Here is a 15814-nt window from a genome sequence, read left to right as displayed (position 1 = left end):
GAGAGATCCTAACCCTAACCCTATACCTAAACCCTAACATAAATCCTAACCCTAACCCTATACCTAAACCCTAACCAGAAATCCTAACCCTAACCATATACCTAAACCCTAAACAGAAATCCTAACCCTAAACACTAACCCTAACCATAAATCCTAGCTCTAAACCCTAACCTTAAACACTAACCCTAAGCCAAACCTTAACCCAAACTCTAAACCCTAAATCCTTAACCCTTACCCCTAACATTAACCCTAAACACTAACCCAAATCCTGAACCCTAAGCCTATTCCTAACCCTTAACCCTAACCCGATACGTAAACTCTGACTGTAAGTCCTAACCCTAAGCCCTAAACTCTAACCCTAAATCTTAACCCTAATCCGAAACCTTAAACCTAACCCTCACCCGAAACCTAACCCAAACCCTAAATCTAAACCCTAGCCCTAGCGCTCACCCTTAACCCTAACCCTAATCTATACCCCAAACCCTAACCCTAACCTCGTCCATCCGGGGGTGCACTGTAGACATCCTTGAGCCGAAACCCATAGTGGGGTTAGAGCTGTTGAAAGTGACAGGACAGACTGAGCGCCTACCTCAAAAAGCAAAAATGGGGGCCTGGCCCGTCTGGCTCAGTGGTTGAGCGTCGACCTAGGAACCAGGAGGTCAGGGTTCGATTCCCGGTCAAGGGCACAGGCCCAGGTTGTGGGCTCCAACCCCAGTAGGGGGCGTGCAGGAGGCAGCCGGTCCTTGATTCTCTCTTTTCATAGATGTTTCTCTCTCTCTCTTCCTCTCTCTAAAATCAATAAAAATACACGGAGTGGCCAGATTGTGATGATCTCTGAACGCATAATAACCTGGCCACTCAGTGTGTATATATATATTTTAGAGGCCCGGTGCATGAATCCGTGCATGGGTGGGGTCCGGCCAGCCTGGCCAGGGGGAGGGGACATGGGCGGTTGGCCAGCCTGCCTGCTGGTCGAACTCCCGTTCGAGGGGACCATTTACATATTAGCCTTTTATTCTATAGGATACACACGGAGTGGCCGGATGATTATGCGTTCAGAGATCATCATCATCTGGCCACTCAGTATATGTATATATACTGTATATATATATATATTTTTTTAATTGATCGCTGGCATCCGATACCCACGGGGGGAGGGGGGGGGCTGAATCCTTACCAAGGTGTCCTCGACCCTGACATCTCCCCCTTATTTTTTTTTTCTTCTTCCACTTTCACAGTCTTCCCCCGGCAACCTGGCCGCGTTGCCATAGTGACGGGAGGCACGGAGGGAATTGGCCTGGCTACGTCCAAGCGCCTGGCACTCCTTGGCATGCGTGTGATCATAGGTAAGGGTCTTTACACTGAGTCATACAATATATCCTATAGAATAAAAGCCTAATATGCTAAGTGTCCGGTCGACTGGTCAGCCATTCAACCAATCAAAGCGTCATATGCTAATGATATGCTAAGGGCACTCAACCGCTCACTATGACGTGCACTGACCACCAGGGGGCAGACGCTCCGACCGGTAGGTGAGCTTGCTGCTGGGGTCCGGCCAATCGGGACTGAGCGAGACGGGCCGGACACGCCCTGGAGCCCTCCCGCGGTCCCTCCCCAGCTGGCCCACCTCCCGCGTCCCTCCCCGGCCCCGATTGTGCACCGGTGGGGTCCCTCGGCCTGGCCTGCGCCCTCTCGCCATCCGGGACCCCTCGGGGGATGTCGGAGAGCCGGTTTCGGCCCGGTCCTGCTCAACGCAGGAGCTGCCCCCTGGTGGTCAGTGCGCTCCCACAGGGGGCGTACAGCTCAGCCGGAAACCGGGCTTACGGCTCGCGACGCTAAGGATGTCGGACGCCATCAGTCGGACATCCCCCGAGGGCTCTCAGACAGTGAGAGGGTGCAGGCCGGGCTGAGAGACCCCCCCCCCCGTCCACTGCATGAATTTCGTGCACCGGGGCCTCTAGTATATACACGGAGTGGCCAGAGGATGATGATCTCTGAACGCATAATAATCTGGCCGCTCCGTGTCTGTCCTATAGAATAAAAGGCTAATATGCAAATGGTCCCCTCGACCGGGAGTTCGACCAGCAGGCAGGCCGGCCAACCGCCCACGTCCCCTCCCCCTGGCCAGGCTGGCCGGGCCCCACCCGTGCACGGATTCGTGCACCGGGCCTCTGGTCATAGAATGTGTAACCAGGAGTCGGTAGACTTTGCCTTGTATGGGCCACGTCATAAATATTTTGATAGGTCTTTTGTGGCAGTGATCACCTTTGGCCTTAAAGCAGGAACACCTCCCTAACCCAGCGGCCAGCAAACCGCGGCGGCTCGCGAGCCACGGGCGGCTCTCCGGCCCCCGGAGGGTGGCTCTTCCACAAAACGCCACGGCCCCGGGCGCGTCTGCGTTGAAGACGTGGCGTTCGGAGACGTTTATGTTTAAATAATGCGGCTCTCTGAAGCAATGTCCATCCTTGTCCTGTTGATATTTGGCTCACGAGTTTGCCGACCCCTGGCCCTAATCAATACTTAAACAACACGACACGTCAGTTCAGATTTGGCTTCTGGTTTGGGGTCAATGTCTCCTCGTTTCTTGTTTGTTTTTTTGTTCTGCTAATCTTCCCCGGAAGCTAATGTCTTTCCATTGCGTTTTCAGACAGAACGGAAGGACAGGAGGTGGAGAGAGAGAAAGAGAGAGAGAGAAATCGGACGGGAGAGAGAAACCACGTGAATGGGTTGCCTCCCGCACGAGCCCCGGCCGGGGGCCAGGTTCCCAGGTAGGTGCCCTTGGCCGGGATTCGAACCCATGACCCGACTGAGCCACGTCGGCCAAGCTGTGGATGCTGGTTTGAGGTCAATGCCGGCAGGAGTTGAAGGCATTTTCGATTGCATTAGATTCGTTCTACTGGGTTCGTCTATATATATAAAAGCCGAAGCGATCGTTACGACCGGACTATCGAATGACCAGCTCATAGCTATGACGTGCACTGACCACCAGGGGGCAGACGGTCCACGCAGAAGCTGCCTCCCGGTGGTCAGTGCGTTCCCACAGCCAATCTCACGCCGTCCCTCCTTCCGACCGGCAGGTCCCAGTCGGCCCCGAATGCCGGCCTGGCCGAGGGACCCCACCCGTTCACGAATTCGTGCACCGGGCCTCCAGTATATGGATAACTACATACACCACGGAGCGGCCAGATGAGGATGATCTCTGAACGCATAACCACCTGGCCACTCCGTGTCTGTCCTATAGAATAAAAGGCTCATATGCAAATGGTCCCCTCGACCAGGAGTTCGACCAGCAGGCAGGCCGGCCAACCGCCCACGTCCCCTCCCCCTGGCCGGGCTGGCCGGACCCCACCCATGCACGGATTCATGCACCGGGCCTCTAATATATATATATACACACACTGAGTGGGCAGATTATTATGCGTTCAGAGATCATCATCATCTGACCACTCAGTGTATATGCATGTATATTTACCGCTGTTGTAACAGTTCTATTTATTTATTTTAATATGTTTTTATTGATTTCAGAGAGGAAGAGAGAGAGAGAGAGAGAGAGAGAGAAACATCCATGATGAGAGAGAATCACGGACCGGCCGCCTCCTGCACGCCCCCTACTGGGGATCGATCCCGCAACCCGGGCATATGCCCTTGTCCGGAATCGAACCCAGGACCCTTCAGTCTGCAGGCTGATGCCCTATCCACTGAGCCAAAGCAGCTAGGACTTATTTTAAAAAAAAAAAAATACTTAAAAAAATAAATGAATTTAAAATCCTATAGAATAAAAGCCTCATATGCAAATCGACCCAACAGCGGAACGAGCGGTCGCTGTGACGTGCGCTGACCACCAGGGGGCAGACCGTCCGTGCGCTCATTTTGTGTCCCAGGCTTCTAGTAAAATAAAATAAAATAAAATAAAATAAAATAAAATAAAATAAAATAAAATAAGACCACTCATTCTTTCTTTTTCTTTTCCCTCTTAGCTGGAAACGATTCCGCGAAAGGCCGCCAGGTTGTGAGGAAGATCAAAGAGGAGACGGGGAACCAGGAAGGTAGGGCTCGCCGCGAGGACCCATCGCCGCGTTCCGCGCGGACCCCCCCGGGACGGAGGGAACCCTCAGACTCCACTGTCCCCCGAGATGAGGGGCAAGCTGGTGGGCGTGGCCTGCAGGGGGCGCTGTGCCTCCTGCGTGCACTCTTCCTTGCAGGGGTGGGGTGGTGGGTATTTTTTTTGCACGAAATTTTGCAGACGCTAAACCAGGGGTCCCCAAACTTTCTAAACAGGGGGCCAGTTCCCTGTCCCTCAGACCGTGGGAGGGCCGGACTGTAGTTTAAAAAAAAAAAAATATGAGCAAATTCCTATGCACACGGCACCGATCTCATTTTGAAGTGAGAACACAACACGGCGCAAACACCCGCCCGTGGCCCGCGGGCCGCGGTCGGAGGACGCCGGCTCTAAATGAATGGAAAACAAAAAACAAAAAAAAAAAGAGAGATCGTTGGAAGAATAATTCACCCGCGCTCGCGTACACTCCTGCCCGGGGAGGGAGCAAAGGTGTTTTTTGGGGGGGCCCCTCTGTGGCTGTTTAAATGTTTTACGTGGCCGTGGCCTGAGCATGTCAAACTCGAAGGCTCACACGGGCCAAACACACACGGTTTACATGTATGTGGGCCGCAAAGAAACAGAAGATTCCCTTTTCGGAGAAATGTAGGTATTTTCCTTTTTTTTTTTTAATTTAAATATATTTCTTTATTGGTTTCAGAGAGGAAGGGAGAAGGCTTTAGGCAAGTGAGGAAAAAAAAACACAGAGACAACCATATGTGTGTGTTTGTGTGTATTTTGTGCGTCTTTTTCATTTTTTTCTGGACCCTGAAAATAGCAAATGCAAAAGCCAACGAAATATCACCGTAGCCAGGGACTAGGCCTGCAGGGGACCCCCCCCCCCCGGGTTTCCCAGGAAAAAGCCAATCGCCCCAGGAAGGAAGAGGGGGGTCGTGGGCATGCCAGGAGAAAGACGGGGCTCCCTCAGTTCCCCCAATACCCGAGGGGGAAATGCACCTTAGCCCGGCCGGCGAGGCTCAGGGGTGGAGCATCAACCTGTGAACCAGGAGGTCAGGGTTCGATTCCCGGTCAAGGGCACGTGCCCGGGTTGTGGGCTCCATCCCCAACCAGTAGGGGGCGTGCAGGAGGCAGCTGGTCCATGATTCTCTCTCCTCATGGATGTTTCTCTCTCACTCTCTCTCTCTCTCTTTCTCTCTATTTAAAAAAACAATGCACATTATTTTCTATTTCGTTATGCACGGGGCGGCCAGATGATGGTGATCTCTGAATGCATAATCATCGGGCCGCTCCGTGTCTGTCCTATAGAATAAAAGGCTAATATGCAAATTGTCCCCTCGACCGGGAGTTCGACCAGCAGGCAGGCCGGCCGACCGCCCACGTCCCCTCCCCCTGGCCAGGCTGGCCGGACCCCACCCATGCACGGATTCATGCACCGGGCCTCTAATATATATATATAAACACACTGAGTGGCCAGGTTATTATGCGTTCAGAGATCATCACCATCTGGCCACTCGGTGTAGTTGAAATACTATTTTCTGTGAGTATCAGGTGTACAACGGAGCGATTTGACATTAATGTACCTTACGATCAATTAAAAACACACACACACACACACACACAATAGCCCTAGCTGGTGTTGCTCAGTGGATAGAGTGTCGGCCTGTGGACTGAAGGGTCCTGGGTTCGATTCCCGGTCAAGGACACACGCCTGGGTTGTGGGCTCCATCCCCAACCAGTAGGGGGCGTGCAGGAGGCAGCCGGACCATGATTCTCTCTCATCATAGATGTTTCTCTCTCTCTCTCCCTCTCCCTCTCCTTCCTCTCTGAAATGAATTTTTTTTTTAAATGACTCTAGGTCTTAGGTCCATAGGAGAAATTGAAGACGCTGTTTTGCATGGATTCACGGCTTGTCTAGTGGAGAAGAGAGAGATGGACACTGAGTGGCCAGATGATGATGATCTCTGGACGCATAATAACCTGGCCACTCAGTGTGTGTATAAATATATATATTAGAGGCCCGGTGCATGAATTCGTGCATGGGTGGGGTCCGGCCAGCCTGGCCAGGGGGAGGGGACGTGGGCGGTCGGCCGGCCTGCCTGCTGGTCGAACTCCCGGTCGAGGGGACCATTTGCATCTGAGCCTTTTATTCTATAGGACAGACACGGAGCGGCCGGATGATTACGATTTCCATTTTGGCTGACTCGTGGTTTTGAATTTTTTTGCTGAGCCATGGTTTCCATTTCGGCTGACTCGGCGGTTTTGAAATTTTTTTGCTGAGTCGTGGTTTCCATTTGGCCTCTCTCTGCCGAGGAAACTGGTCCTGGGAGAGCGTCCGTTGCAACGTGAGCCGTTTCCGACCTCCTCCGACTCGGGCGTCCACGGGAGGGCAGTGCCGGGGACGTTTTGTGAAATGGCCACATCGGAACCAGAAATAGGTCACGGGCATCTTCTCCCAAAATCTCCGAGTCAGCCTTTCGGGGGGGCCAAGATGAGTCAGCACTCACCCCTCGCCCTGCAACGTGGGACACAGCTTCTCAGAAAGAAACATAATCCAGGCCCCGGCCGGCGTGGCTCGGCGGTTGAGCGTCGACCTGTGAACCAGGAGGTCCAGGGTTCGATTCCTGGTCAGGGCACAGGCCCGGGTTGTGGGCTCCATCCCCAGTAGGGGGCGTGTGGGAGGCAGCCGGTCCATGATTCTCTCTCCTCATGGATGTTTCTATCTCTCTCTCTCTCTCTCCCTCTCTGTTCCTCTCTGAAATCAATAAAAATATATTTTAAAAAAAGGAAAAATAATTCAGAATATAGGGAGAAAACTTTGGGGTATCTTGATTCAACCCAATAGCCTATTGTATGTTGTCATTGTCATTGTCCTGTCTGCATGGTCTATATAGGTCGACCCAAAATCAATGTGTACACACTATATAAAAATATACATATTTTTTATTGATTTCAGAGAAGAAGGGAGAAGGAGAGAGAGAGAGAGAGAAACATCAACAATGAATGAGAATCATGGACCGGCCGCCTCCTGCACGCCCCCCACTGGGGATCGAGCCCGCAACCCGGGCCTGTGCCCTTGACCGGGAATCGAACCCGGGACCCTTCAGTCCCCAGGCTGATGGTCTATCCACTGAGCCGCACCGGCCAGGGCTTTTAAAAATATGTTTGTTTTTATTGATTTTTTACAGAGAGGAAGAGAGAGGGATAGAGAGTTAGAAACATCGATGAGAGAGAAACATCGATCAGCTGCCTCCTGCACGCCCCCCACTGGGGATGTGCCTGCAACCAAGGTCCATGCCCTTGACCGGAATCGAACCCGGGACCCTTCCGTCCGCAGGCCGACGCTCTATCCACTGAGCCACACTGGCCAGGACTCACCCCTTTGATTTTTGATTTAAAAGAATAAGAGCAGTTCTGTGTTCATGATGCCACATGCCACCGACCAGCTTCGACGCTGGGAAGGGACGGCTCACTGTGCTGGGGGCACAGAGTCCCCCCAAAATCCACCAACATCTGAAAAAATAAAATAAAATAAAATAAAACTATCAACACCCGCTCTGTTTTCCCAGCGACGTGTCTCTCGGAGGCTGGATTTTCTCCAACAGAAACAACAGATGGTGGCAGATGGGAAGCAGACGTAGACAAGAATCCTCTCGTTTCTTTTTCCTTTTTTTTTTTTTTTTTTAAAAAAAGTATATTTTCATTGATTTCAGAGAGCAAGGGAGAGAGAGAGAAACATCCACGATGAGAGAGAATCCTGGATCGGCTGCCTCCTGCACGCCCCCGACTGGGGATGTGCCCGCAACCCAGGTCCATGCCCTTGACCGGAATCGAACCCGGGACCCTTCAGTCCGCAGGCCGACGCTCTGCCCACTGAGCCACACCGGCCAGGGCCTGCTCTTGTGTCAAACCACATGTTTCCCACCGATGGGAGACGTTTCAAACCTCTAGTCTACACACACACACACACACACACACACACACATGAGTGTGAGGAGTTGAACCTTCTGTCGACACGCAGCGTCAGTGAATTTTTTTGATCTTGAATTTTTCCTGAGTCACGGTTTTCCATTTTTTGCTCGTTCATAGTTGGTGTTTTTTTTTTTTTGTTTTTTTTTTGCTGACTCATGGTATTGGCCTTTTTTTGCGGGGGGGGGGTGGCTGAGTCATGATTTCCATTTTGGCTGACTCGTGGTTTCGAATTTTTGCTGAGTCACGGTTTCCATTTTGGCTGACTCGCGGTTTCGGATTTTTGCTGAGTCACGGTTTCCATTTGGTTTCCAAATTAAAAAAAACAAACCATAAATACCCGAAACCAGTGTTGCTCAGTGGATAGAGTGTCGGCCTGCGGACTGAAGGGTCCCGGGTTCGATTCTGGTCAAGGGCATGGACCTTGGCTGCGGCACATCCCCAGTGGGGGGTGTGCAGGAGGCAGCTGATGGATGTTTCTCTCTCATCGATGTTTCTGACTCTCTCTCCCTCTCCCTTCCTCTCTGTAAAAGATCAGTAAAATATATTAAAAAAAGACCACACATAAATACTCATGGTTTTTTAAAAATTTTTGCTGGGTCATGGTTTTGATTTTTTCAGAGTCATGGTTTTCATTCTTACTGAGTCTCACTGGTGTCAATGTTGACCTAAGCCTTCACTCTACACGCGTGCACGGCACGACGTCTCCGTGTCTTAGAGGTCATGGGTTCAAGGCCGCTGGCCCTGAGAGCTGGCCGCTGGGTGCCCTGGAAATGTTGAGGGCGGGCGTGAGGGACATGAGGGCGTGAGGTTACTCGGGGGTTTGGGGGGCGGGGAGGTGGCCATTTCCATGAGCTGCTATATGAAGAGAGCTTTTTGTTTAAAAAAATATATATTTTTATTGATGTCAGAGAGGAAGGGACAGGGAGAGAGAGAGAAACATCCATGAGGAGAGAGAATCATGGACCGGCTGCCTCCTGCACGCCCCCGACTGGGGATGGAGCCCGCAACCCGGGCATGTGCCCTTGACCGGGAATCGAACCCTGACCTCCTGGTTCCTAGGTCGATGCTCAACCACCGAGCCTCGCCGACCGGGCCTGGATTATTTTTCTTTCTGATTCTCTCCATCCTCTGTACATGCCCTTGAGCAGTAATCGAACCCTCAACCCTCCAGTATGCGGCCGACACTAACCACTGAGCCATGCCGGCCAGGGCCTAAAAAACATATATATTTCCTTATTTCAGCACCAACATTCGGGGACAGAAGTGGCATTCTCTTACAGTTTTGCAAATGCGTGTTTTCGGAAAAGACGGCGGGATTCTTACCGACGCCTTCACCCCATCTGCTGCCATCTGTTGTTTCCGTTCCGGAAAATCCGAACGCGCAGACATGTCGCTGGAAAACGGGCTGCTATTTTTTTTTTTTTTTTAAAGTATCCATACCAGTAAAAGGGTAATACGCTGGTTAGACCGGACATCTTCCGGGCGTCCTTCCAGACAAAGCCACGGTGGTGGGGGCCGAGGCAGAGGCGGTTAGTGGCGATCAGGCCAGCAGGGGAGGGCAGTTGGGGGCAATCAGGCCGGCAGGGGAGGGCAGTTGGGGGCGATCAGGCCGGCAGGGGAGGGCAGTTGGGGGCGATCAGGCCGGCAGGGGAGGGCAGTTGAGGGGGCGATCAGGCCAGCAGGGGAGGGCAGTTGGGGGCAATCAGGCCGGCAGGGGAGGGCAGTTGGGGGCGATCAGGCCGGCAGGGGAGGGCAGTTGGGGGCGATCAGGCCGGCAGGGGAGGGCAGTTGGGGGCGATCAGGTTGGCAGGGGAGGGCAGTTGGGGGCGATCAGGCCGGCAGGGGAGGGCAGTTGGGGGCAATCAGGCCGGCAGGGGAGGGCAGTTGGGGGCGATCAGGCCGGCAGGGGAGAGCAGTTGAGGGGGCGATCAGGCCGGCAGGGGAGGGCAGTTGGGGGCAATCAGGCCGGCAGGGGAGGGCAGTTGGGGGCGATCAGGCCGGCAGGGGAGGGCAGTTGGGGGCGATCAGGCCGGCAGGGGAGGGCAGTTGGGGGCGATCAGGTTGGCAGGGGAGGGCAGTTGGGGGCGATCAGGCCGGCAGGGGAGGGCAGTTGGGGGCAATCAGGCCGGCAGGGGAGGGCAGTTGGGGGCGATCAGGCCGGCAGGGGAGAGCAGTTGAGGGGGCGATCAGGCCGGCTGGGGAGGGCAGTTGGGGGCAATCAGGCCGGCAGGGGAGGGCAGTTGGGGGCCATCAGGCCGGCAGGGGAGGGCAGTTGGGGGCGATCAGGCCGGCAGGGGAGGGCAGTTGGGGGCGATCAGGCCTGCAGGGGAGGGCAGTTGGGGGCAATCAGGCCGGCAGGGGAGGGCAGTTGGGGGCGATCAGGCCGGCAGGGGAGGGCAGTTGGGGGCGATCAGGCCGGCAGGGGAGGGCAGTTGGGGGCAATCAGGCCCGCAGGGGAGGGCAGTTGTGGGCAATCAGGCCGGCAGGGGAGGGCAGTTGGGGGCGATCGGGCCGGCAGGGGAGGGCAGTTGCGGGCGATCAGGCCGGCAGGGGAGAGCAGTTGGGGGCGACCAGGCCGGCAGGGGAGGGCAGTTGGGGGTGTTCAGGCTGTCAGGGGAGAGCAGTTGGGGGCGAGCAGGCCGACAGGGGAGGGCAGTTGGGGGTGTTCAGGCTGTCAGGGGAGGGCAGTTGGGGGCGATCAGGTTGGCAGGGGAGGGCAGTTGGGGGCGATCAGGCCGGCAGGGGAGGGCAGTTGGGGGCAATCAGGCCGGCAGGGGAGGGCAGTTGGGGGCGATCAGGCCGGCAAGGGAGGGCAGTTGGGGGTGATCAGGCCAGCAGGGGAGGGCAGTTGGGGGTGTTCAGGCCGGCAGGGGAGCAAGCAGTTAGGGGCGATCAGGCCGGCAAGGGAGGGCAGTTGGGGATGAACAGGCCGGCAGGGGAGGGCAGTTGGGGGCGATCAGGCCAGCAGGGGAGGGCAGTTGGGGGCGATCAGGCCAGCAGGGGAGGGCAGTTGGGGGCGATCAGGTTGGCAGGGGAGGGCAGTTGGGGGCGATCAGGCTGGCAGGGGAGGGCAGTTGGGGGCGATCAGGTTGGCAGGGGAGGGCAGTTGGGGGTGACCAGGCCTTCAGGGGAGGGCAGTTGGGGGCGATCAGGCCTGCAGGGGAGGGCAGTTGGGGGCGATCAGGCCGGCAGGGGAGGGCAGTTGGGGGCGATCAGGCCGGCAGGGGAGGGCAGTTGGGGGCGATCAGGCCGGCAGGGGAGGGCAGTTGGGGGCGAGCAGGCCGGCAGGGGAGGGCAGTTGGGGGCGATCAGGCCGTCAGGGGAGGGCAGTTGGGGGTGATCAGGCTGACAGGGGAGGGCAGTTGGGGGCGATCAGGTTGGCAGGGGAGGGCAGTTGGGGGCGATCAGGCTGGCAGGGGAGGGCAGTTAGGCACAATCAGGCAGACAGGCAGCCGAGCAGTTAGGAGCCAGCGGTCCCAGATTGGGAGAGGGATGTCCGACTACCGGCAGTCGGACATCCCCCGAGGGGTCCCTGATTGGAGAGGGTGCAGGCCCGGCTGAGGGACCCCCCTCCCCCATGCATGAATTTCGTGCACCGGGCCTCTAGTATTTTTATTGATTTCAGACAAAGAAAGGGAGAGGGAGAGAGAGAGAAAGAGAGAGAGAGAGAGAGAGAAACATCCATGACGAGAGAGAATCATGGATCAGCTGCCTCCCGCACGCCCCCTAGTGGAGGACTGTTTAGATCGCTCTTGCTCATCGGCCTGCACACTGAAGGGTCCCGGGTTCGAGTCCAGACCTCCTCTGACCTTTATCCTCTGACCTTTATCGTCTCTGCCCTCCACCAGAACCCATCTGTCCGACGGGGGGTTTGGTGTCCATGGCTGCCCGGTCTCTCGCCGTGAGAGTCCCAAGATCGCTCACCTGACCCGTCCTTCGTCATTGCTAAGGGATCCTCCTGAGCCTGAGGACGCTGACTCATCGTCACACGCAGGGCGAAGGCATTGCTATTTGGCCACAGGCCTGAAGCCGACACCTGTGTCCCTCATTTTTTTTAAAAAATGTTTTTATGAATTTCAGCCCTAACCGGTGTGGCTCAGTGGATAGAGCGTCGGCCTGCGGACTGAAGGGTCCCGGGTTCGATTCCCGGTCAAGGGCATGGACCTTGGTTGCGGGCACATCCCCAGTGGGGGGCGTGCAGGAGGCAGCTGATGGATGTTTCTCTCTCATCGATGTTTCTAACTCTCTCTCCCTCCCCCTTCCTCTCTGTAAAAAAAAATCAATAAAATATATTTTTAAAAAACGTTTTTATGGATTTCAGAGAGGAAGGGAGAGGGAGAGAGAGGAACATCCACGATGAGAGAGAACCATGGACCGGCTGCCTCCTGCACGCCTCCTACTGGGGGTCGAACCCACAACCCAGGCATGTGCCCTTGACCGGGAATCGAACCCTGACCTCCTGGTTCCTAGGTCGGCGCTCAGCCACTGAGCCACGCCGGCCGGAGCGTCTGCCCCCCGGGCTGATTGTATTTACTTTTTATTTTTGCCCAAAATCTGATTTTTTTTTTTTTTACCCAAAATAACTGAGCCATCATGAGGAAGGTAGGAAGGGAGCTACTCTGCCTCGTAACGTATAAATAAATGACCTCGGTGGCAAGGACCAGCTGTCCCCTGATTTTTATTTCTTTCCGCGTCGGCAATAAAGACGATCTATTTCTCTCTCTCTATTTCACAACCAATATACTCAGGACAACGTGATTGGGGTTGACAGCAAGCTGGTACAATGCTCTCAGCGGGTTGAAAAAAAAAACAAGAAAACACACACACACACACAGAAAACAGCCCTGGCCGGTGTGGCTCAGTGGATAGAGCGTCGGCCTGCGGACTGAAGGGTCCCGGGTTCGATTCCTGGTCAAGGGCACGGACCTTGGTTGCGGGCACATCCCCAGTGGGGGGCGTGCAGGAGGCAGCTGATGGATGTTTCTCTCTCATCATCGATGTTTCTGACTCTCTCTCCCTCTCCCTTCCTCTCTGTAAAAAAAAAATCAATAAGATATATTATAAAAAATAAAAAATAAAAAAAACCAATGGAAACATATCCTCGGGTGAGGATGAAAAAAAAATAAATGAAAAGAAAGAAAAAAAAAAAACAGACAGACAGCCCTGCAGGCTGAAATTGGATTATCTTGTGTTATGGACCGGCTGCCTCCTGCACGCCCCCCACTGGGGATGGAGCCCGCAACCCGGGCCTGTGCCCTTGACCGGGAATCGAACCCTGACCTCCTGGTTCATGGGTTGACGCTCAATCTCTGAGCCCCACCAGCCGGGCGAACCCATCTCTTTTGAGCTAAGATCCCAGGAAGCGTCGTCACGAGAGCGTGGATCTCGGAACGGACGCGTCGCCCGGGGGAAAGGGAATTAAGCCCTAATTGAAGGAAGAATGAGACACTGAATTCACGGAAACTCGGCCACTCTCCCCGTAATTAATTTCTGAAAGGAAGGAATTCTCAACGCCTTGCCTCCCGGGGGAATAGCTCCGGCATTAATTCCTTTTTCATGACATTTTTTTGCAATTTCTGGCGGTTCCGTTGAAAAGGCCTGTCATTAAATCCATCAGAGGACGTATTCAGAGTCGCTTTGGTGATTATCGAATCGGTAGAGGCCCAGTGCATGGATTCGTGCACCGGTGGGGTTCCTCGGGCTGGCCTGCGGGGATCGGGCTGAAACCGGCTCTCCGACATCCCCCGAGGGGTCCCCGATCGCGAGAGGGCGGTTCTCGGGGGACGCACCCCGGAATCGGGCTCCCTCCTCTCTGGTTCCGGGTGCGTCACCGAGAACCACAGCTCCCACGTCACTGAAGCTCAGCAGGTCCTGCATTGAGCGTCTGCCCCCTGGTGGTCGGTGCGCGTCATAGCGTCCGGTCGGAGCGTCTGCCCCCTGGTGGTCAATATATGTCATAGCAACCAGTCAGAGCATCTGCCCCCTGGTGGTCAGTGCGCGTCATAGCGACCGGTCGGAGCGTCTGCCCCCTGGTGGTCAGTGAGGGTCATAACTATTGGTCGGAGCGTCTGCCCCCTGGTGGTCAGTGTGTGTCATAGCGGCCGGTTGGAGCGTCTGCCCCCTGGTGGTCAGTGCGCGTCACAGCTACCGGTCGGAGCATCTGCCCCCTGGTGGTCAGTGCGCGTCATAGCATCCGGTCGGAGCGTCTGCCCCCTGGTGGTCAGTACACGTCATAGCTACCGGTCGGAGCGTCTGCCCCCTGGTGGTCAGTACACGTCATAGCTACCGGTCGGAGCGTCTGCCCCCTGGTGGTCGGTGCGCGTCACAGCTGCCGGTCGGAGCGTCTGCCCCCTGGTGGTCAGTGCGCGTCACAGCTGCCGGTCGGAGCGTCTGCCCCTGGTGGTCAATATATGTCATAGCTACAGGCGGAGCGTCTGCCCCCTGGTGGTCAGTGTGTGTCACAGCTACCGGTCGGAGCGTCTGCCCCCTGGTGGTCGGTGCGCGTCACAGGTACCGGTCGGAGCGTCTGTCCCCTGGTGGTCGGTGTGTGTCATAGCGGCCGGTTGGAGCGTCTGCCCCCTGGTGGTCAGTGTGTGTCAGAGCTACCGGTCGGAGCGTCTGCCCCCTGGTGGTCGGTGCGCGTCACAGCTACCGGTCGGAGCTTCTGCCCCCTGGTGGTCAGTGTGTGTCATAGCGGCCGGTTGGAGCGTCTGCCCCCTGGTGGTCAGAGCGCGTCACAGCTACCGGTCGGAGCATCTGCCCCCTGGTGGTCAGTGCGCGTCATAGCATCCGGTCGGAGCGTCTGCCCCCTGGTGGTCAGTACACGTCATAGCTACCGGTCGGAGCGTCTGCCCCCTGGTGGTCAGTGCACGTCATAGCTACCAGTCGGAGCGTCTGCCCCCTGGTGGTCGGTGCGCGTCACAGCTGCCGGTCGGAGCGTCTGCCCCCTGGTGGTCAGTGCGCGTCACAGCTGCCGGTCGGAGCGTCTGCCCCTGGTGGTCAATATATGTCATAGCTACAGGCGGAGCGTCTGCCCCCTGGTGGTCAGTGTGTGTCACAGCTACCGGTCGGAGCGTCTGTCCCCTGGTGGTCAGTGCACGTCATAGCTACCGGTCAGAGCGTCTGCCCCCTGGTGGTCAGTGAGAGTCACAGCTACCGGTCGGAGCGTCTGCCCCCTGGAGGTCAGTAACGACATAGCGTCTGGTCGGAGCGTCTGCCCCCTGGTGGTCAGTGCGCGTCACAGCTACCGGTCGTAGCGTCTGCCCCCTGGTGGTCAGTGCGCGTCACAGCTACCAGTTGGAGCGTCTGCTCCCTGGTGGTCAGTGCGCGTCACAGCTACCGGTCAGAGCGTCTGCCCCCTGGTGGTCAGTGCACGTCACAGCTACCGGTCGGAGCGTCTGCCCCCTGGTGGTCAGTGCGGGTCACAGCTACCGGTCGGAGCGTCTGCCCCCTGGTGGTCAGTGCACGTCACAGCTACCGGTCGGAGCGTCTGCCCCCTGGTGGTCAGTGCGTGTCACAGCTACCGGTCGGAGCGTCTGCCCCCTGGTGGTCAGTGCGGGTCACAGCTACCGGTCGGACGTCTGCCCCCTGGTGGTCAGTGCGTGTCATAGCTGCCGGTCATACAGTCAAACGGTCAGACGGTCACTTAAGCTTTTATATACATAGACGCTCCTTTCTGTGTGGGAGGCAGACAGACAGTGCCAAGAAGGCTGTAGAGTCCGGCCGGCGTGGCTCAGTGGTTGAGTGTTGACCTACGAACCAGGCGTTCAGGGTTCGATTCCCGGTCAA

General features: G+C 56.1%; 1 protein-coding gene across 1 annotated transcript in view; it reads left to right on the top strand.

The window, feature by feature from the left end:
* DHRSX (dehydrogenase/reductase X-linked) overlaps nt 1-15814 on the top strand; it is a 39638-nt gene that overhangs the window by 10657 nt on the left and 13167 nt on the right. Inside the window, exons 2-3 of the mRNA XM_054720239.1 lie at nt 1239-1346; nt 3978-4046. Of these exons, the coding sequence (XP_054576214.1) occupies nt 1239-1346; nt 3978-4046 (177 nt within the window). The remainder of the gene's footprint in view (nt 1-1238; nt 1347-3977; nt 4047-15814) is intronic.

The sequence above is a fragment of the Eptesicus fuscus genome, chromosome 1, assembly GCF_027574615.1.
Source record: "Eptesicus fuscus isolate TK198812 chromosome 1, DD_ASM_mEF_20220401, whole genome shotgun sequence".
NCBI classification, from domain to species: Eukaryota; Metazoa; Chordata; class Mammalia; order Chiroptera; family Vespertilionidae; genus Eptesicus; species Eptesicus fuscus.
This window is presented reverse-complemented; position numbering and strand designations above follow the sequence as displayed.